This window comes from Aotus nancymaae, unplaced genomic scaffold, assembly GCF_030222135.1.
Source record: "Aotus nancymaae isolate 86718 unplaced genomic scaffold, 86718_ANA_hifiasm-v0.15.2.pri h1tg000010l, whole genome shotgun sequence".
NCBI classification, from domain to species: Eukaryota; Metazoa; Chordata; class Mammalia; order Primates; family Aotidae; genus Aotus; species Aotus nancymaae.
Window position 1 is genome coordinate 44,846,116 of NW_026988421.1, and position 22,952 is coordinate 44,869,067.

Sequence of the window (22,952 nt, forward strand, 5' to 3'; positions counted from 1 at the left end):
AATGTCAATTTAAGTGTTACAGCAGCATTCATTTGAACAAGCATTATGGCTAAAGTGAAATTTGATTGCAGTTTTTTTTCCTAAACTTCAATAACAAGTAATGGCTATGCTCAGATAAATAATTATTATAATAATTTTATATACATGAAGAAAAGGAAAGACATTGAGTTGTTTCCCCCTCCACCATTGTCTCTTCGCTCCTGTGATTTGTGTGAAAATGTATGGAAAGGCACCAGTTTGTAATATTGTGATCCTCAAATCCAGCTCAGTGAATTTTATTGTGACCCTTTTGAATGACTGTGCAGAAACCTTAGCAGTGTGGAAATTTGTAATGCCTTTATAAAATCTGATTTTGAGAGGGATACATTTCCAAGGTAAAAATTATGAAGAAGACCACATTTCAATTAAACTCATTTTGTATCTGTCAGCTCCTATAAGTATGCACTGCATTAAAAAAATATAGAATCACTGTATGGGCAGGATCAAGGTTCACATATCATTATCGATCAGCCATATCAATAGTAGGGCACTTGATATGATGTGATGAAAATGGCACTTTATCGCTGTGGTCTTCTTCCTCCCCAGAATGTCCTAACTCCAGTCTGATCATGAGAAAAACATCAGACTATCCCCAATTGAGGAACATTCTACAAAACATCTGACAAATATTCCTCAAAAACAAGGAAGGGAAATAAGGCAAATAAATATAAGATGGTATTCTGGATGGGACTGTGGACCAGAAAAAGGACTATAAGTAAAAACTGAGAAAATTTGAATTAAGTATGGAAATTAGTTTCAAAAGAAAACAAAACCCTATAGATTGCTTCATCATTCAAGTTTAAAACAATGTTTTATTGATACATCATTCAGTTTTCTGGCAGCATCATAGAACAATACCAAATTTTGCATCCAATGGCAGTGGCTTGATAACAAATGTGAAATGTTTCCTGGGACTTAATTTATTTGATCAATGCACCTGTCATCATTACTAAACAACTTGACATACTAAAAATTTTGCTCCATTTTCTTCTTTTCTGCTTAGCGTTTTCTATACTAAGAAAGATATACAGGCTTTCTCCATTTCAAGAATGGATAGTGTTCTCAAAGACCATTTGAGAACAGTTGTTTGGACCCTGAATACATTTTTCTGTGATACTTGTATACTAAGTAATAAGTGTCTGTCACATACATATCAAATAAATACTAATAGTTCTTTAAAATATACATGTGATGATTACTATTGGTAATTAACAGCTGTATAGACTTATTTATGAATTTCATTTTAAACTATTGATGCCTAGTCCCAAATCCCAAAGTTTTATCAAGTCTGTTTTTCACACAACCCATGTTCTAATATGAATCCTGGGAAGGGGAAGAACCTCCATTCTATTATAGTTCTATTTTAGACATCCAGGACATATTTTCTCCAACTACTGTTTGGGCACTAAATCAGGTACTCTTGCCTGCCTGTTTTGCATACTGGGAGCTGAAAACAGGACTCCATGAAATGAAAACTTCTGGTATTATTTTCCTGAGGCAGGAGCTTCAGGAGTCTAGGATTGGAGAACAGGATTGGGAAGAAGACCATAGAGTAGCAAAAAGAGAAGCTACAGGTACCAGGACTCTCTGCAAAGTTTGTATCTCTCAGGCACTTGGAATAATAGAACTGTCAAGCTTCAAGTGAGCTCTGTAGACATGTCCAGTGCAAAGTCTTCATTTTGCAGAAAAGGGGATATCTTGCACAGGTTGGTCTGGGGCCGGCTTCCTGATTATTTCTTTTGTTACACTCCTAGATGCCATGGAGGGTAACGTGTAGTCTTCTCATTTTCTTCTTGCTACACATTGCATTTTACTGTCTTTTCATTGTTTGGCCCACTACAACCATGACTATATCCCTAAGCCTCTTGTCCATGAAGTTATGCAAATCTGGCCTCCTATCCATGAAGTTATGCAAAATTCATCAGAGATTTTCTATTCAGAAGATCACTGCTAGTAACCGTAGAGAAAAGGTACAGCCTGGGTTTTTATAAAAATGAGAGAAAACACAGCAAAAATTTAGAAGCCAGAAATAAAAGCTGACTTCTATTGTTCAAGTCCTGCCTAGACCTTCTATTCCCAGTTCAATGTTTTGACAGATCCCTTTGATTAAGATTATAATTGAGACTAATTTTATGATTTAAGATTAAATGTTTCCATCTTTCTTTCAATATTTTTAACCTCCATATAACAAATGGCCTGAAAGAAACAAAGCAAAGATTCTTCTTAGTCTTTGGATAGAAAAAGAATTTTTATATTTGAAGGCAAAACTTGGACTGTCTTTGGTTATTCCTTTTTTTTTGAAATGAAGGCTATGGAAAAGATGTCCTCATGGAAATTACAATGAGAGCTCTGTAGCAATGCGTAATTTTTCTAGGGTGGCATGAAGCAATAGCATGAGGATGAGGGATATTTACCTACAGGCCTGAGTTGTTGCAGCAGTGAAGGCAGGAGTAGTCATTTTCATTTATCTTCTTTCTCATTAAACCTCACCTCCCTGGCCCTGGGTAGCCATGCCATAATATTCACCAACTCTGGACAACCCTGGTCTACAATAAAAAGCAAATAACTCAAGACTGAGGTTCAGAGAGATACAGAAGAATAAAATGATGAAATTAGCTTGCACTGAGATGAGAGAGAACTTCCTTAGACCCCAGCTTCTAATGGCTGTGCATTTATATGAAGGAAATATCTATTCTGGCGTGAGTAATGTTGAAAACTTCATGCATTCTTGTTTGAATACACATATGAAATTATATTCTGTAAAGCAAAAAAGAATCATCACTAAATAACTTAATAAATGAGCTTTTTATTATGGTCAATGATTCTGTTAAAGTAACATATACCAAGAGGGAAAAAACCTTCAATTCTTTTCTTGCCAGTTCTTTATTCATGGACCTTTTTTTAGAAAAAGAAAGATTTGGCCAGGCAAGGTATCTCACGCCTATAATCCCAACACTTTGGGAGGCCAAGGTGGGTGGATCACTTGAGGTCAGGAGTTCGAGAATATCCTGGCCAACATGGTGAAACCCTGTCTCTACAACAATACAAAAATTAGCTAGGTGTGGTGGCATGCGCCTGTAGTCTCAGCTACTCAGGAGGCTGAGGCCGGAAAATCACTTGAACCCAGGAGGTGGAAGTTGCAGTGAGTCGAGATCTTGCCACTGCATTCCAGCCTAGGTGACAGAGGGAGACTCAGTCTCAAAAAATAAAAGAAAAGAAAAATGTCTCTTAAACTGTGTAAAAAATTTTCAAAATTAATCATTTAAAATGAATATTTGCCAATCAATTAACGCAAATACAATGGGTAGCATATTCTCACTCATCTTTAACAAATGCTGCTCTGATATTTGAATTTTTGAAATGTCTATTCTGAGTACCAGTGGACTTTCCTTTTTGGCCTTTAATTTTACTGGAACACACATAGGCAGGAACCACATTGTAGGCAAGAACACGTAAGTGCTTAGCTACAAGGAGGCCAAAATTGTTCTAGACTGAAATGTGTGGTAAAAGAACATACTGCTGAAACATATTTTATAACTTTTATATTTGTTTTTGGTTGTCAAATATAAGAACATTATAAAAACTGCAGATAGAATCAGATAGTAAAAATTATTACAGACTAGAAGTCAGAATGGCAGTCTTCTATGCCTAGGTCTTTATGATCTTAGCCAAAGTCACTTACCATCTCCAGATTAGTTCCTTTATAAAAAAAAAAAAAAATCTGGAGGTTGGGCTAGATGAGCTCCACTGGCATTAATCCAAATTTTGAAGTATGTTGGTATTTTAAGATTTTGAGATAAAAATATCTTTAAAATTGTGACTCTCTGCTATCATGTTTAAAAGGAAATTTATTTATTTGGAATAAGTGTAAACATGCTATTATATAAAACATGCCCAAAGTCCTAATTTTTTCCAGTGTTTAATTATTGAAACCAATCACTTATCAGTAACTGGTTTACCCAGGTGCAAATTAGAAGTAAAAATATTTGTTATCTCATCTTCACAAAGAATCAGCCAGGATAAATTAGAGAGATTTTAAAGTCCTTGGAAGAAAGGTGCTTTCTAAATGCAGAATATTTGCATTGCTGTCATTCTTATTATGCAGCAGATATGCAAAATACAATTTTCCTATACATTCCTGTTGGCTATATTACCTCAAAAAATGTATTTGAAAAATGAGTGGAACTATTTCATGACTAGAGTGCTCAAAAGAAAAAGTCTGTATTTCTGAAACCACAATTTTGAAAATAGCAGGAACAAAGGAATGTTATTCCAAATTCCCTGAAGAAGAGATCATAGTTCCCAGGGTAAATTGATATAATGAAATACTTTAGATTCATTAAATTACTTTTAAACTTTTTAGTTCTTTAATTTTTTAATTCTTTAAACTTTTTAGTTCTTTATTCCTTCTACTGCTAAAAGTATAGTGATTACACCTAAATGCTGTACAACAAGTAGAAATTGTCCCTTTTTGCTTAGAATTTTAGAAGTTTTCTTCTTTAAAGAGATTTTTAAAAACTTTATAGTAAAAGGTACTTTAGAAAATTTTTTTTATTTTGAAAACATGATTTAGCAGAAAATAACTTCCCATACAAGCAAACTATAAGATAGTTCTTTTTGTTTTCTAATGAAGTCAAAGATTCTGCAAAGTTTAGTTGTCTATAAGACTCTTTATATAGCAATTAAATTAATAAGAATGATTGATGACTTGATTATAGAGTCTACCTATTTTTATTTTAGTGTCTAAGCTTATTTAACTTCAAGCATTTGAAAATCAAGGGAATAAGGACATGTATGTCCTAACACTTGCCACGTACACAAAGTTAAAGTTGCACAATGAGGCAACAGACCCTGTAGTTTCAGCCCAAATCACATCTTCCTTTTTAAACATGAAAATATGTTTCATTGGTCTAGTTTTCAATGCTACTTTCTCTATATATAGGTATACTTCTGACTGAATTTTTATTTACTTCTCCAGACTTACAAATTAGTTCATATACTTTATTAAATCAAGAACAATTATCACATAAAATCCAAATTAAGTGCTTATTCAGTACCTGGTTGGCATTATATCTTGGATGTATCATAGACCAGGTCTGTGTATTTTGGACTTAAGGCTCACTTTCTCAATGTTCTTACTCCATTTTTAACTATTTCTGTAGATAATTATTTATAGATTGCAGTGCTCTTTGGTTATCTAAAAAGGGAAAGAGGATTCCTGGGCATGTATCTGAACATTTAAGTAAGCTGAGATTCTGACTTGATTTATCTACTAAATTTATACTTATTACATAAGCATATATTTAACATTATTCCCAGAAAGGCCAAGACATTGAAGAAATCAGGAGTTGGAAGAACAAAGTCACTAGCAGAACCAGGAACACAAGTCATGAGCTTTTATCTGTAAGCCAAGATACTCTCTTGTAGCATTTTAAAATCCAGAGTAGACGTTATCTCATCTTCCCTACTACAGTTATAGAATAAGAAAGAAACTCATTCATGAGAGTCCATGTTTGTTTACAAAAACATTTTATTTTCATAGTTTTCCCTAAGAATTGATCAGTCTAAACTCAACAGAAAATGAAAGCATACCCAAGAGTAGATGAGTCCAGGCAAAGCCAGGCTAACTGACTGGCTGGTTTGCATGTGATTAGTAGATGTCAACACCTTATTTGTTTTTGTTGTTGTTGTTGTTGTCGTTGTTTGGAAGCACTTACAGTAGACTTCTGTAGCCCATTTGGATTATGGATGAGCTGAGCTAAAGCTAATAGGGCTACACTTGCCCTTTGTTCTATTGGCTCTTAATTACCCATCTGGAGCTATAGTTATGTTCCTTTTGTATGTGGCCTTTACTTTTAAACGGTACACAATATTGTCTGCTTTGTAAAATAATGCTGAGTTATTTCCGTTATTGGAACAGCAAGGTCAAAGTAAAATTTTAAGTTTCACAAATTTTGTCATGGGTTGAAACACTATATTTGGTTTCTAATACATGAGATGTTTAGTTCTTAATAATAATGGTCAGTCATAAGGTGTAGCATCCAATTCTGTTAATTTAAAATGACAGAATTGAGTCATGGGTATTATGTCAAGAATGGAAAAAAATTGTGGTGAATAATAAGGGACACTTGAGTATTACTCCTTGGTTTTGTGGAGACTGGTAATATTGGAAGAAATGGAAATATAGTAACTAATGACTATTATCTATTTTCCAAAGAAATGTGAATATGACACTGTGCACACAGTGGTTTTAGAAAGAGAGATGAGGGAGGGGAGGAAGAGATTGAGATTATTCTATTATTGTTTTCCTGTTTCTAAACCATGCCTATGTCTGTTGATCTCATTTTTATACCTGCAACTTTACATTTTTATTGTTTTTGGCACCTCCTTTGGTGTATATACAGAAATGAAAAGGTGAAAATCAAGGAAACTTTGTTACTCCTTAGTTCTTAAAAGTTCAATATTTCATGATTTGAAGAGTCCCCTTTAAGAATTAGCTATTGTCTGTGGTTTCTAATCACCATAGCCCCAGGTGAATCTCTTAATTATCAGATATGTTTGAGAAGTGATGTATTACCCCTGCCATCTTGATGCAACACACTTATTATCTTGTCGTATAGTTATATTGAGTGTTGCTAACCTATTTTAGGGCTTTATAAGCTCCCTATAGGTATAAGAACAACAGATATGTCAGTGTTTGCACTTTTCTAGGAAGAGGATCCACAGCTTTCACCCTATACTAAAATAATAATAATAATTAAAAATATTTTTTTTTAAAATCATTGTCTCAAACTAAATAAAGAATGATTAGAAAATATACTATATACTGTTTCATATTTTAAGCAACCAAACATCAGGAACTGCATTTCTGACTAAAATGTATTTCTGCTAGCATTTGACAACGGTCCTCCTGTAAATACTGTTGCACAAATGGATTTTAGAATTGCATGAAGTTGGGCCTAATTCCTCAGACCCAGTATCCCATAGTAATAAGTTAGATAGAAACTTTGGGTTGCACATTTATCTCTTCAAGCAAAAGAAAGTTGTTTAATAAAATAACAGTAAATGACTGTTACTTAACCATTTACTTAACCATTTATTTAGCTGTCTTCCCCACTTAAACTTTTATCAATTCTAAAAAAAAAAGAACATAATTGATTCAAATTCTCTTCAAATAATTATCTAGTAAAGAAAAAGAATGCAAACGTCCCTCCCAGTTATGACAAGAAACAGCTAAATACCTGAAAAATCTAAATCATCCGTAGCTTAGCCTTTTTATAAAGGTTCATGATGTAGTGATTTTCATGTTAAAACAACTATTAATTCAAAAAGTGAAAGTGTGTGCAGAGTCTCTGTGAAGATGTGACTATTGTCTCTAAAAATAATCCAGTAAGAAAAATAAATGCATGTAAAATATTAAGCAAACTAGCATTTTTGAGTGGAAAAGAGAGACAGCTATGGTTACATTTCTATATTATTTGACTTTCCCCAAAATCAGGATCTGAAACAAATACAAACAGAATTGAGGATAAAGAGGACAATTATTCAAAGACCCCTTCAAAATGTATCTTACCAATAAGATAAAATCACACAACTAGGTAGTGTTTTTAAAATTCACCTAGTAATACTAGCGAAGTATTAGCAAAGGCTAAGTATGATTACAGTGTTACCAATATCTTTTCATTAAAACGTGAAATATTTTGTTAAACTGCAATTGGTACTTCTAGCATATAGGGAAGTACATATTTAAGTGGATTTTGATGGTTAAAGAGAAAATTTCCACCAGTTAAGATGAAATTTAATATGCCCATCCTATTAATTAAATACTATCAGTGATTAGCCAAATAATTAACTATAAATAAAGTCAAGAGGTCTTTGCTGTAGATATGCAAACATGAAGTAACTGCCTCATAACTTTTGCACCCTGTATCTACCTTTTGTTAGCAATGTTGCCTTTCTTCTTTCTCTTCTTTTCTTTCCTTTCCTTCCTTTCCGTCCCTTTCCTTTTTCTTTCCCCCTTTCCTTTCCTCTCCTCTCCTCTGCTTTCTCTCCTCTGTTCCCTCTCCCCCTCCCCCTCCCTCTCCCCCTCCCTCTCCCTCTCCTTTCTAAGCTGTGTTGGCTATTTCAGAACTATTGTTTATTCCTATTGCTCTAGGACCAGCAGAGCAGGGCCCAAGACCAAGGTATAAAAGCCCCCAACCCTCTTGCCAGAATGTCTCATCCCTAGACTCACTGGGAAGCTACTTATCTCCTGGGCCATTTTAATACACCTAAAAAAATCTTGTATGACTTATGGAACTTCCTGAGGCTTTCAGAAGGTATAGAACTATAAGTTTTAACTCTTATTCTGCATCACAATCACCTGGGTAGTACCTCCAGAAATTTCTGATTCATTTGGTCTGTGGCAAGGCTTAAATTAATTGTTTTTAAAAGATGCTCGGGTAGCTCTAATGTGCAACAAAAGGCTAGAATCCCTCCACTCATTTGTGTGTACTTCCAGACTAATTTCACAAGTTCCCAAAATAAGAATTTTTGGGGTGCTTTCAAGGATTACAAATAATAATACCATACTTTGAATAAATGAAATGGTATCAAAATAGTCTGAAAGAGTTCACCCTGTTTGTTAGCTGGGCTTAGTGGCACAAGCATGTAATCTCAGCTACTTGGGAGGCTGAGGCATGAGAATAGCTTGGACCTGGGAGGTGGAGGTTGCAGTGAGCCAAGATCGCATTGCACCACTGCACTCCAGCCTCAGCCTAGGTGATACAGCAAGACTCTGTCTCAAAAAAAAAAAAAAAAGTTCACCCTTTTTGCACCTGAGATTTCTAAATCCAATCAACACATGGATTATTCAACAATGATCTCATTGAGGATTTAATTATCCAGGAGGCCAGGAAATGCTTGACCACATACAAATAGTCAGAGGGTCTGTCTGATCTCAACAGATGTCTTTCTTCAGCACCTGTTGGAGTCAACTCTGGCACTAGCCCTTTCAATGGGATGGAGTTTTAATTTTCCAAAAGTAGCAAGCCAGCTGGAATGCTAGAAATGCACATTTGCTGCTTATGTTCCATTCTAGTAAACCATCTCCTGGATCACTATGTCAATCTCTTGAGTGTGTAGTTAATGACAGAAGTCTACAAATACCATTAGGATGGACTAGCAGCCTTGTTTATAAAGGTTTTTTGGAGGGAGTCTATTTCACATAATAAGCCAATAATGGAAAACAATGTTGTTTTTATCCTCTGAGAAGTCTGATAACAATTGACTTGTTAAAAAGCTAGAAACATGGTTGTAAACTGAAGAATGCAGAAAGCTCACCTAGAAAGCTGTTTCACAACAGGCTCTCCACTTTCTCCCCCAAGTGGAGAGTCTAAATTTGTGTTTGATTTTAATGGAATTAGCTAAGATGTTATACAGCTTCATGTTAAACATACCCATGGCTGATTCTATGCAAAAGTAGACAGGCTGTGTTAGTATCATTACCTCAAGTGCATTCATCATTTCTATCTATAGTATATACCGAATCAGGTGTTGCTGGGATGTAAGTCATGGGTTATGCATAGCTATTCAAATACTTTATTTTTGAAACAGCTGAATTACTCCCTGACCTGACGTTAGTGAGTGGGCAGATCATCTTCATCTTTATGCCTTCCTGTCCTTTCTAAAAATAGCAGGGCCTTTGACAAGGATGTATTTTAAGCAGATCATATTCACTTATCTCATTAGGAGAAGCTTATTTCAGCCACTTGCATATGTGAGGTTTGCATCTGTGCATAGTTAGACTTTTGGAATAGCAGTCCATGCTTCTTTACACCACTCATATAAGAAACTTGCAAACATAGACACTGAGACTGCTAGCTGAGAGTTTTGGCTACAAGTCAGTGGGTAAACAAAAATGAAGGGAAGACACTTTTTAGGAATGTGACTATGCTTTCGAAATCATCCATTTCGGACATTTGTACATCAGTTCTCAGCGTCTCGGATCTGTTTTCATAAAACCTGGCTGTGATTTCGCTCCAGAGACCTCCGTGATCTTGCTGCTTTTAATAAATATTTGTAGGAGGTGCTCCTAGCCTGTGGATAAGGGAAACTAATGAGAAACTGCCATCCAAAATCTGAACGGCAAAAACAAAACCAAGCAAAACCAAAAAATCTAAAACAAAACCAAAAAAGAGCAACTCAAACAATTGGTGTTCACAAGAAGACGCGTAGAAAAAGACCACCATGTAACTTTGATTTGATAACTGGATTTATCAGTCACTTGACTGGCATGCAGAGGGTACTTTTTATTTTTCTACAGTGCTTTGAAAAACAAGTGCAAATTTATGTTATTCTGCACAACTGGGACCAAAAAATTATGAGTGTGAAAAAACACAAACTCTAAAAGCAAGATGGAATGTAAGCAGGAAAACCCTGTTCCACAGTCATGTCATTCTGGTACAGATGTACGCAGTACTCGTGTTTGCACCTCTAAGAAATTTCCATTTTTTCACATCAAAAAATCCAGATATGAAGCTGAAGCTGCTTTCTTCGCCAACCTGAAGCTGTCTGATTTCAACATCATTGACACCCTTGGAGTTGGAGGTTTCGGACGAGTAGAACTGGTAGGTGATTGTTCTTTAAATGCTTTTGGTCACCTCTGCTTCCTTTTTAAGTTTTTCCCCTAGATTAAGATTTCTTTCTTTTCTCTTTTTTTCTCTTTTATCGTTAATTTACCATTGTTCCTAAATCAGTACCAAATACTTTCAGACAGCCATGTCAAAATATGCAACAAAATGGGCTAAATTATGAAGTCAGTAGACTAAATATTAAATAAATAACACATTGCTTTTTAGACAACCTCTTCATATTAAGTGTAAGGTAAACACATTTACTTAAAGAAGAGTCAGCTACGTTATGGAGTCAATAAACTAAAAATAACACATTGAGTTTTAGAAAACCTCTTCATATTAAATATAAGGCAAACACACTTACTTAAAGAAGAGTCATGAAGCACTTTTACCCAGCTAATTTTCTATAATCTTTATTTTCTTAGTTCTGAGTGGTGCCTATTAACAATTATGTACCCTAACAATAGTTACAATAATTTAAATGTAAATTTAAATACATTTAAAGGGAAATAGAAGATGTATATATGAAGTAAATGGTGTTATAGTAGTAATTCTGTGATTCTGTAGTTGCAAATACCTATTTACAGTGTACAGTTTGAATATTTTATATAGTTTATTTCACATACACAGTACGTATGTATATGAATACACATACACATATATACATACAGCTTTATAGTCATGAAGATGATGAAGACATTTTAAGTTCATACATTAAACATATTGCAAGAATGTGGTATAAACAACATGAAAACATACTCTATTTTGCATTTGTTTGAAATATAAATGAAAAAACTGACATATTGTCACAATAATTCAAAAAAAAATGTATTCTTATGACTGAGTAGCTACGTTTCAAGACTGTGTGGCTATAAAACCTAAATGAGAATGCAGACTGATTTCCACCTCTCTGCTGAACATGGAGGAGTCCCTGATATCAGACACCAGTACAGTATGTGAGGAACTCCCTGAGACTGTGTACAGTGTAGTAAACAGTTACCGTTGCCATTAGGGGTCAGGAGAAATCCCCTTCCTTAAAAGTACATTGACCATTGACCCAGCACTATTTTTATATTTGTCTATTTGTATTGCAGTTAGAATTTCTGACTTGAACAGGCAGAAAGATGGTATTTACTTAAATATTAGACAAGAAGGTTTTAGAGCCATATGTCTCACTGAATTAGCATTATGCTTCCTTTAATACTGGTTGGAGATACCATAGCCTGCCTTTGACGATATGAGTATTTTCAGTTCTGGGAGGAAAAATACAAGTAAGGTTCTGAACAGACAACTTCTTGCTTTTCTGAACCCTGCCAATTAATGTAGCCATGGATTTATTTTTTAAGAACTTTGGTTTTGTGGCAAATTATAATTGTCTGTATAGCTAATAAAGATACATTAACAACATTATACATGAACTACATATACATGTAATCTCCATCCTGAGAGAAATACCAGATAGTCTACCTAGTTTTCCTCTCACAGATAATATATTTTACTCTTTTAGACATTAATGAATGATAAATTCATAATGGATCATTGGGTACAACTAGTACATTGGGGGAAGGGGCACAGGTCCATAACCTTTAAGGTCACATCAGTTTTGTTGCCTTGCACATCTACAACACACTGTAGGACAATCAAAGTGCCTGTATTGTCTTCAGTATTCAATGTGGGCCAGCCATTTAAGTGATCACTAATACCTTATTTTCCCAATTCTTACCACTTATTAATTTCCTGATAATATTACTTTTGGGATATTAAAGTATTATCTGATTGTTCAGCTTTTGCATACATTCAGTGATGCCAGAATTGGGAGTTTGACCTCAACATTTTGCCTGTAATTGTACATACTATTGTCATGGAGTGTAATGAACCACCATGAAGATAATGGTGTACCATCAGAGTGGCGCCTACCCGATTAATAGTTAGGAGTAAGCTATAGGCAGAGACCAGTTCTTTTGTGATTGTAGAAGTTTTCACTCTCCTCTGAGAATGATGCATGCAAGATAATCTTGTCAATATTATGAAGTGCTATTAAAGCAATATATAAGCAATAAAATCTTCATATAAACTCATTTCATATTTATGTATGCAGTGCTCGACATGTTAATACAGAGTATATAATCCTTTGAATCTTAGTTTAGCAGTAATGTTGAGCAGGTAAATGATATTTCAAGATAATACTATAATTTTAAAGATAATATACTTTAATTTTAAAGTAGTGGTTTTTTTTAAATTTCCCAGAAATAAGATGATAAAATTATAAACCCTCCAGTGGAGTATGAAGAATTTGGAAATTTGAATTTTTGAACTTCATTTCCTGTTAGAGTGAAGTTGAGAATGTAGTTTCTTATCACTGTTTGACATACAGATTATGTTTGAGTGTGAAGGTGCTATACCCTTCACAGAGTTTTTAGCATTTCTTAATTTTTATCATTCATGTCAATTTAGATAAATGTAGATGCAGAAGTGTTTTTTCTACAGGAGAATTTATAAATGGTTTATTACCAATTTTTGGAAGTGAGAACATAATTTCACCACATAATAAGAAACTTAAATATTTGTTCAGTCAACAGTCCAGAAGCTTGAAGTGTAGGTCTTGTATGCTTGGGAATTGCAGTCTTAAGCTATTCAGTCTCTTCCTAAATACTCTTAGCATAACTGACTTTCACTTCTTTAATATCAGATATGTCCTGTTTACAACCATTTCCTCTGGGCAGTCATTTTGACTACTTTCCTGTTTTCTGGCATATGCCTTATTTTCTGCCTATGTTCTTTATTTTTAAGAATGGTCTTTCTAATGTGTTCAGTTACTGTCTGTTTATAACATGTCTTCTAGGAGAACACATTACATTTATAGTATCACTTTCAGCAAAAGAATTCAGCTCTTTTTATATATGACTTACTCATTAAAGCTCTATGCAGTGCTGTAAGACATCTAGGTAATCATCTTCATTTATAAAGTATGACTGTAAAATAAGGAGGTTGGTTTTACAAATTACAAGTGAAAATTAGTCCCATTGCTTTATGGTCACATTACCAGTTTACACTATTTTTGTCCTTATGAGAAAGGCACCTGCTTTTCAGAATATATTTGTACAAGTCAAACACAAACTAATTTTTTAATATGCCAATAATATATAGTTGGTGCTTTAAATATTAGGTATTTAGTCTATTTAGCAATCCAAATGTCTCTTATACCAGCACACCATACTTGGGTAAAATACAGGAACAAAGATAAGAGAAACATAACCTCTGTCTTTTTGGATTATATCCTTTCTACATCAGTTATTATGTATATGTATAGTGAGCTCTATGATTGTCTATAAAAATTAATAAATAGAATAGTCCTTAGCTCTAGAGACTCTCAGTCTACTGGGAGGGGCAATCATGTAAACTAATAACTAAACTCATAAGCAAAGCATGATCAGCAGGGGTCAGTGCACGGAGAAACATAACTTCTTGCAGGAGATAGCATTTCTGAGGCAGAGGAAGAGTTAAAGCATCAACATAAATAACCTGAAGCATTATGGAACATACCTAGTAAGATGAAACTATTGCAGAATCAAATGTTTATTAAGAAATTAATATTACTTCTTTAATAAAATAACCTTTCATTTGAACCCTAATTTATAATCTTCAGATTGCTTTCATGTTCATGGTATAATCTGACCCTTAATACCTACCCTGGGAGGAGAACATGAGGCATGATCCACATTTTACAGGAAAGAAGACAAGAATAATGTATATAAGTGGTTTACATAAAGCCACTTCATCATTGAAAGAGCATTGTTATTGCCCAGAATTACTGATTTTTTAACTAGAAGCTTTTACTGCCATTCTGCCTTGTAAAAATATTTAGATTCTTAGCACCACCGTCAACAATAACCACCTCCAAATCAAACAAGTGTTACTTCATTGTCATATGTATACCTTTGCTTTAAGAAACATTATTCTGGAATTCAAGAACCCGAATTAGAACTAAATCTAGAATAGATGTAGTAATTGTCTGCTGTGTGCCTCTCTTTCTGTTATGTCTTCAGAGCCTCCACTTCCTCTAAATCTTTTTCTGCTCCTATTTTAGTGGCAAAATGTCTGTGGAGAAAAGAAATCCAACAGTATAATATGGTAGCTAAAAGCTACAGTTCTAGAATTAGGCTTTCTGGAATCAGATGTTACCTGTTGTGTATGCTTAGTCATTTACTTAAAACTTTGTGAGCCTTGGTTTCTTGTCTCTGAAATGATAATAATAATAGGACCTGTGCCTCACAAGGTTGTGAAGATTAAAAGAGTTAAAGCCCTCAAAATAGTGTCTCAAACATCATAGTTCACTAAATGTCATTAATGTTGTTATTGTTGGAATTATGATTAAAACATGCTAATGATAGTTCTCTTTATATATTGCTTCCAGGTATATGCATAGAAAAGGAAGGGAATGAAATGATTTTACTCTTTTCTTTTCCATTGCCAGGCCAAGGACTGAGAGTGCAACCATTATTCCAATATAAGTAAGAGACAAAGGTCTTCAAATGACCTTCAATGATAGCTTCTATTAAATTTCTCTAGACCACTAAAGCTCTTAACTTTCTGATCTGTCATGAGAAGAGATGGGAAATAATTTTCAATATCTCTCATGCTGAACCTCTGTGCACCTGATGTAGTCTGCTTTTATTTATCCATTTCTCTTTTAAATTGTGAAGCCCCACCTCTTAACCTCTCAATGGGAAATCGTTTTCAGTGCAAACTGCTGAATCATATCTAGTTTCTCTCCAGCCTTCTTAACCCATGGCACCTCAATAGAGCATAATAAAGACCTGGCTGTTGTCAAGTGGAATACAAAGGTTACCTCTCATTCCTTCTGTGTGGCAGTTCAGTTTCTAAATCCCATAGCTGGATTGCCCAGGAGGGAGAAATGTGGTAGTTGTGAGAACCAATTTATGCTAAGACAAGAACGTGTGTTTAACAGGGTGTGTGTCTGTTCATAATGACATCCATACCACTCTCACAGCATTTTTGCCAGCTGCCTTGGCACTATAAAAACAGGCAAGCAGGCTTGGAGTGCTATGTAAACCAACTGAAAGAAAAAATAGAGACTAAGAGACGATTAAGCAAGAAATTAGGTGATAAACCCGTTGCTCAGTCAACAGGGTCTTATTGTGAAAGGTGAGCAACTTAACTCCAAAGGGAAACCCCATGTAACATGAAAACATTTCAAGAGCTTCCTACTGCCAAGCCACACAGAAATGAAATAGAATAGCTGTGGGGAATCTTTGGGCAGCATTGCCGTATGTACCCATGGTGATTTATGCTATATCGGACACCTGGGGAAACCCTGCTGCCTTAAGGCCTTGTGTCCTCTGTAACTAAAGTGAGTAAGGACCTCAATACTGGTTGAAATGGGAAGATTGCTTCATTTTAACACAGCCTCTTCTCTAGCAGTACCCTACTTAGTTTATTATTAAATATGTAATTCTCATTTTATGTTTATTCTTCAAAAGAATAAAAACTGACAAAAATTATTAACTGTAATAAATAGTATTCATTTCTCATAAAATAAGTTCTTCAGATAACTAATGAATATCCGATCTAATAAACACTAATTGAGCATCAGTAGGTGTAGTAACAATATACTGCAACTGCTGAAATAATCACATGACCGTTCCGATGGAGAAATTGCAAGTGGTAAAGTGTATCTCTACTTTGTCATATGCAAATAAAGTAAGATAAATATTACTTCATCTCATTATTGTAGAATATGTTTTTATAACCAAATCTAGATTACATAAATAAAAAAATAGAAGTTTCTTTTTACACATCTTGGGAAATTAATTATAGAAATTTTATATATTAGCAATTAATTGAAATGCCTATTTCTTATTACAAGTAATGGAAGTTAGTATCCTACCAGAAGATAAAATGTTAGTTTTTCCTCTAAACCTGCATGTGATTTTAGAATAGACACTATAAATCTAGAATGCACTGGACATGTCTTTCCAAAGCTTAAGATAATTGGTGATAAAACAGCTCTTCCAAAAGTTAACACTTAGGTCACACTGCCTTTATGTTTTCTATGACATAAATATTATGTTTTTTAATCCAGGGTATTAATGGGTATATCACATTAGGCAAAAATCATCTGTTTTAAAAAATCCAAACTATTTGTAGGATATGGAAATATCTGGTATTATTCTTGCCTCAAGGAATTTCTGTCTCCTCCTAAGTAAGAAGATAATTAACACATTTGAAAAATAGCAAACAAAACCTTATGCTATTGTGTTAAATTAAAAATTATGCAGAAGTGTTCTCAGTATTTCATCAGGAGAGAGGTCATTTGAAACTAATGGAGTAGAAGAAGCCCTGGGAAGATATGCAGAACTGAAGCCAGGCAGTGGAGAATAGGTTGGGATTTAAATGAACAGATGGCGAAAGGCCATTCTGGGAAAAGGCCATTCCAGGCAAAGGTTACAACATAAAAGGCCACATGTCACAAGACACCAGAACAAGTGACCAGACTAGAGTGAAGTTCTATGGGGGGAGCAGAGAGAAATATTAGATAGCCAATCAGTAGAGTATAATTGTGTTATATTCTTAAAAAAGATTAGACTTGTCAAAAAAAAAAAAAAAAGCTGTTTGGACATTAAGTAATGAAAGCATATAAACACAGACTCAGCTCTGAACTTCCATCCATGACATGAAAGAATGCATCATAAGGTGACCAGACAGGCTATTTTTAGGTGGCGCTGCTCCCAGAAATAGACATCATAATTTCTCTTCTGACAAAGGTAGGTTATTTTGTACCACAGTGCAGTCTGCATTCCTGAAATTTTCATGTAAACACTTTCAAAGAGGGATTCCTTCCATGAGAAAGAAAAATAGTCCCCTTGTATATCTTAGTTATATAGAAATTAGTCATGTCTTTTTACATAAAATGAAATAATTTATCTTGCTTTCTGGAAAAAATATGAAACAGGTAATTCTGTATGTTTCAATATAGCTCATTGATTGCATACATTTAATTTATTGCTAATTAGTACTTGGTCCCTCAGTATTCCCCATTGCCATTGACATATACCACATATTAGCGTGAACATTGAGCTATGAGGTCAGGAGCTTTTGTGAGCCAGGTAGTTTGTTCTTAGTCCCTAGCTGTAGCCCACTGCCTTTCACGTTCACACTGAGAGGGGGGAGATCATCACTACCCAAAAGAAGTTCAAACAAATAAGTTAAAACAAGAGGAGCCACTGTCTGGTCATCACTATGACCTTGGATGCCACATCCACATGAACTAAGCAGTTTAAATTTTTAATGTGACTGTTTTCCCTAAAGTAAGCTAGCATAAGCAAAATCCAGTAAATGCTTATTGAACTGACTTGGCTACAGTTGATATCCTTTTAGATTTGTGAAAATCTGAAACACGAGATAAATGTGAAATATAAGAATCGTATGGGGGAAGAAATTATCTTTTTCTTTTTTCCTTAATTTGCTTTCATCTGAAAATGTCTTTATTTTGCGTTATTATTGAAAGATTCACTGAATTTTAGGTTGGCAGTTTCTCCCCTATATCCCTCCACCCCCATCATCCCCACCCTCATTCTCATTCCCACAGCCCTGTCTCCCAGCACTTTTTCAGTATTTAAAAAAATATTTTAAATTGTAATATCTTTAGGGGGTACAGTCATTTTTGGTTACATGGATAAATTGTATAGTTATCCTTTTTTTATCATCAGAAGAGATGAAGTTTAAGGATAGCACGTATTAAGACATTAAGATCTGATTAAAAGCCATTTTATTGAAGTTTTCCAGTATGTAACAGTTTAAAGAAATTATAAAGTCATTCATCCCTATATTTTAGAAGTATAACTGCAGTGCAAAACCTTTGATGAGTTAATTGGGCCACAAGTCAGAAAGAGAGCTGAATTTTACAGTATGTGATCCTCTCTGTTTCATTTCAACTCATTTTAGATTTTCAGAGTCAATAAATGAAAGGAATTGAAATATGAACACTCAATTTCACCTACGTGGTTATATGTGTGCTTTAAGTATTAGAATAAATGCATTTATGTGAGATATTCATGTGCTCAATTTAAAATATGTAAACAAGTTTTCAAAACTGATACACATAGTATTTCTTTATACAAGTGAGATTATGCATAGAAATTAAAGTGTTGGGTAAAGGATGAAAAATATTTGATTATTTGATGAAGAAAATAATTTAAAGTGTATTATAGGTAATAAAATCCTGTAAGTACCATTTTTAATAGTCACTGCAAAATGAAGTAAAGTTTATTTAGCATAAAAATGGTAGGAAATAAATGTTTTGTTTAAGGAATGATAAGGCCTTTTGAATGAAAATGAATTAATGCTAATTCCTTATTAAGGGAAATTATAAATGTTCTTTGATTTGCAAGTAACTTCTAGAAAATTGTTCAATCCTTTTTTCACAGTATAATTAAAAATAGAAAAGTATTAGATTTTTTTTCTGACTTTCCTCCAAACTGAAAGTTAAATGTCTTTAAAAAATGAAAAAAAAAAAAACAACTTATCTCCTCTACAAAAATACCTTTGTCTTTTGATAAATTTAAATGTAATAATATAGATATTTGCTGATATTTTGGGTCGCTAGCTGTAGAACTGATTTTAAGTCTGAAGGCAAGTTACAGAGCAAAGAAAATTATCAATATTTTTGATGAGGGGTTGAGGTAAATGAGGAAAGAAAAACAAGGATAAGAAGAAGAGCGACCCTCTCTTGATTATCTGTCCATTGTGCAAACAGCAGATGGATTTGAGTGAAAATGCATATATAAAAATAAGCTACTTTTGTATCCTCCTTTCTTCTTAAAATGTTATACCTAACTCTATGTGTGTGTGAGTCTGTGTGTGTAGGTGGAGGAGCTATCTATGAATAGGAACTTTATGCCTGAAGCCTTTGCCATGAAATGGAGTCACCACTACAACAGTGCTGTGCCTCTATGCCTCATGGCTGAAAAGCTTCCCAATTCTGACATCTCTGTTAAACTCATAATCTATCCTGTGCATTCTCAAGTCATTCAAACATGTGTCACTCAGGCTGTGACAAGTTCCTTTTATTCTTCTCTCCTGTATCCTATGAAACAAGGCAAATGCTATCGTTCATTCTTAAATTTCAAACATTGGCCAAGGGGAAAAATAAATCATATAATGTCATTGTGCAGAGAAAAGTGAGAGAAATAGAGAAGTTATTGTGTTCTCTGCTTAAGTAAATTATAGAATTAGTATTTTTTTGTTATTTTTGTTGTTAAGAAATGTTGGGAAATATAACCCAACACTGATTTGTAGGATAGAAGCTTTCTGTTCACTTAAAGCATTTCATTTTCTTTTATGAATGTAGTAAGCTGGCTTCTCCCAGGCATGTGGGTACTTTAGTTGGCCATGACCAAAAAGTTATCTGAGTCAGAGTAATAAAATTGCTTTTTTTTTCACCATAAAAGTAAAACTTCCTTAAATTCAAACAGGTAGATTTTTCGTAGTCCTGTTTTCATTCAGTTGATTTGGGACTACTAACTTAAAAACAGATTTAATCATGTGTTCTAATAGTAAGATAACCATATCTTGGATATCACAGTAGTAATGATCATTCTTACATAGCACTTTTTAATTTCCAAAGAATTTTCACATACACTATCTGATTTGATCTTGCAATATCTGTTTCTGTAATATGAAGTTGGTTTTATTCCTTTTTTTGTTCTTTTTTGAGATGGAGTATTGCCTTGTCACCAAGGCTGGAGTGCAGTGGAGTGATCTCAGCTCACTGAAACCTCTGCCTCCCAAGTTCAAGCAATTCTCCTGCCTCAGCTTCTTTAGTAGCTGGGATTACAGGCACATGCTGCCATGCCCAGCCAATTTTTAGGTTTTTGGCAGAGATGGGGTTTCACCATGTTGGCCAAGCTGGTCTTAAACTCCTGATCTCAAGTGATTGGCCTGCCTTGGCTTCCCAAAGTGCTGGGATTACATGCGTGAGCCACCATGCCTGGAATGGTTTTATTCCCATAAGTAAGGAAAATGAGGCTTTAGGATGTCATATAGACTTGCATATAATTGCAGTTGGTTTATTATTACAATATTTTAAGCCCCCTGCCCCCGCCCCCCGCCCCCGCCCCCACAGTATCCATGGGGATTGGTTCTAGGACCTGTCCTCACCAACCCCTCTTCCTGCTGTGGATACCAAAGTTTACAGATGCTCCATTCCCTAATATAAAATGGCATAGTATTTGCATATACACACATTCTCCCCTATATTTTAAATCATTTCTGAATTATTTACAATACCTAATACAATGCATATGTTATCTAATGAGCTGTTACACTGTATTGTTTAGGGAATAATGACAAGAAACATATATGTATGTGTTCCTCTCAAACACAGCCATCCATTTTGGTTGTGTGAATGGGGATGTAGAGCCCACAGATACAGAAAGCCAACTGTACCTATTATTTTGACAAGATAACTTTCAAAGAACTTTGTGTTAATTACATATATTTTGTTTAAATTCATTCATGATCCGATTTTTTTAAAAATTAAGACTTTTAAATTTAGGTTTTTCGATAAACAAGTAAAAAAATCCTTAAAAATGACTTTTTAAAAATGTATCAATATTTCACAGAAATTAAAGTTTAAAAAGCTAGTTTTTGGCTAACTGGGGAACTTTTATTATAAATGAAAAGGTAAGCATAGAGAAATACATTTTTGACATTAAATTCCTTAAAATGTAAAGGAAACATATAGCTACCTGACAAATTAATACATAACTAGAAGTTGTAGATTTGAGAAATTATGAGTTCTTTCTCTTTATGAAAGTTCTTTAACAACTTCATTGAGGTATAATTTACATACCATAAAACTTTCCCATTTTCAGTGTATAATTCAGTGATTTTTAGAATTGTAATGACCATCACATAACTCAGTTTTAAAACATTCCTACCACTCCTGTAAGAATCCTTGTGCCCATTTAGAAATACTCCATTCCCATCCCAGGTACATTTTTTTTTTTTTTTTTTGAAATAGGGTCTTGCTCTGTCACCCAGGCTGAAGTGCAGTGGCTAGATCTTGGCTTACTGCAGCATCCAGCTCCCAGGCTCAAACAATCTCCCACCTCAGCCTCCTTGGTAGCTGGGACTGACTACAGGCCCACACCACCACACCAGCTAATTTTTGTGTTTTTTGTAGAGACACAGTTTTGCCATGTTGCCCATGGCTGGTCTCAAACTTGTGAGCTCAAGCAATCTACTTGTCTCAGCCTCCCAAAGTGCTGGCATTACAGGCGTAAGCCACCACATCTGGCCTCTCATCTACTTTCTATCTCTTGAGATATACGTTTTCTGGTACATATATTCAGATGCTAAAATTTTGTGTTACACTAAATTTTTTTATTTTCTACATGTATGATCTATTTTAGTAATCTAAATACCCAGTTATTTAGTGTATAGTAACTTCATGCCTATTTCCTCTTGAATTTCATGGCAGTTTTATGGCTTCTGTACATGGTGCTTCAGCTTTGTTATTATACTCCACTGCTGCAGAACAGGATGCTTCCATTGTTTTCTGAACATAGACTCTAAGTCCAATGTGTTACAGGGCTGTGAAGAGCTTTCTGGCAATAGGGAAGTATTGGAAAATGATAGAGATGGAACACCACGGTGCTTGTGTATTTATAGAGCATCTAATGATTTGTTTACTGATGTTCTTGATTGTTGATGTGTTATTATAGGCCTTTGGCCAATTTTGGTGAACCTGCCCTTTGGCACAGTTAATCTAGTAGGATAAAATATTCACAGTCTCTCAATCTAGGGCTTTCTCTCTCCCTCCTCCCCCCCCCCCACTTTCTTTTTTTTTCTTTTCTTTTTTTCCTTTGTAGAGTTTTTCATCACAACACTTGTTATAAATTCTTTATCTCAATTTATATTAAATGTGGGTTACTTAAATCTTAAATCACAGACCTTGCCAAACTATTTCTAGATTACTTACAAAGCCTTTTTCTCTCAGGTTAAAGAGAGCCAAAACTAAAGAAATGGCTCTATGCTTTACCAAATAATACAGATTACCTGATTAAAATTTTGTGCTATATTATTTAGAAAAACTATTTGCCATTCCTATTTTGCAGCTATTACAATTACAGTGACTCTGCCTAGATTCTCTTATGCCTTGAAGCCTGTTTTAATGCTCTTCCTGAGAAAAGCTACTGCTACTTATTTCCAGTGTGTGTTCCTTGAAAGTCAGTAACACAGAGAATATAACAGAAACCAATTCCTTCATATTTTGGG

General features: G+C 34.5%; 1 protein-coding gene across 3 annotated transcripts in view; it reads left to right on the plus strand.

Moving 5' to 3' along the window:
- The window catches only part of PRKG1 (protein kinase cGMP-dependent 1), a 1,342,437-nt gene that overhangs the window by 1,279,113 nt on the left and 40,372 nt on the right, over positions 1-22,952 (plus strand). For all 3 annotated transcript variants that reach the window (XM_021671726.2, XM_012467589.2, XM_012467590.2), the window contains one exon: positions 10,550-10,646. In XM_021671726.2, coding sequence (XP_021527401.2) covers positions 10,550-10,646 — 97 coding nt within the window. The remainder of the gene's footprint in view (positions 1-10,549; positions 10,647-22,952) is intronic.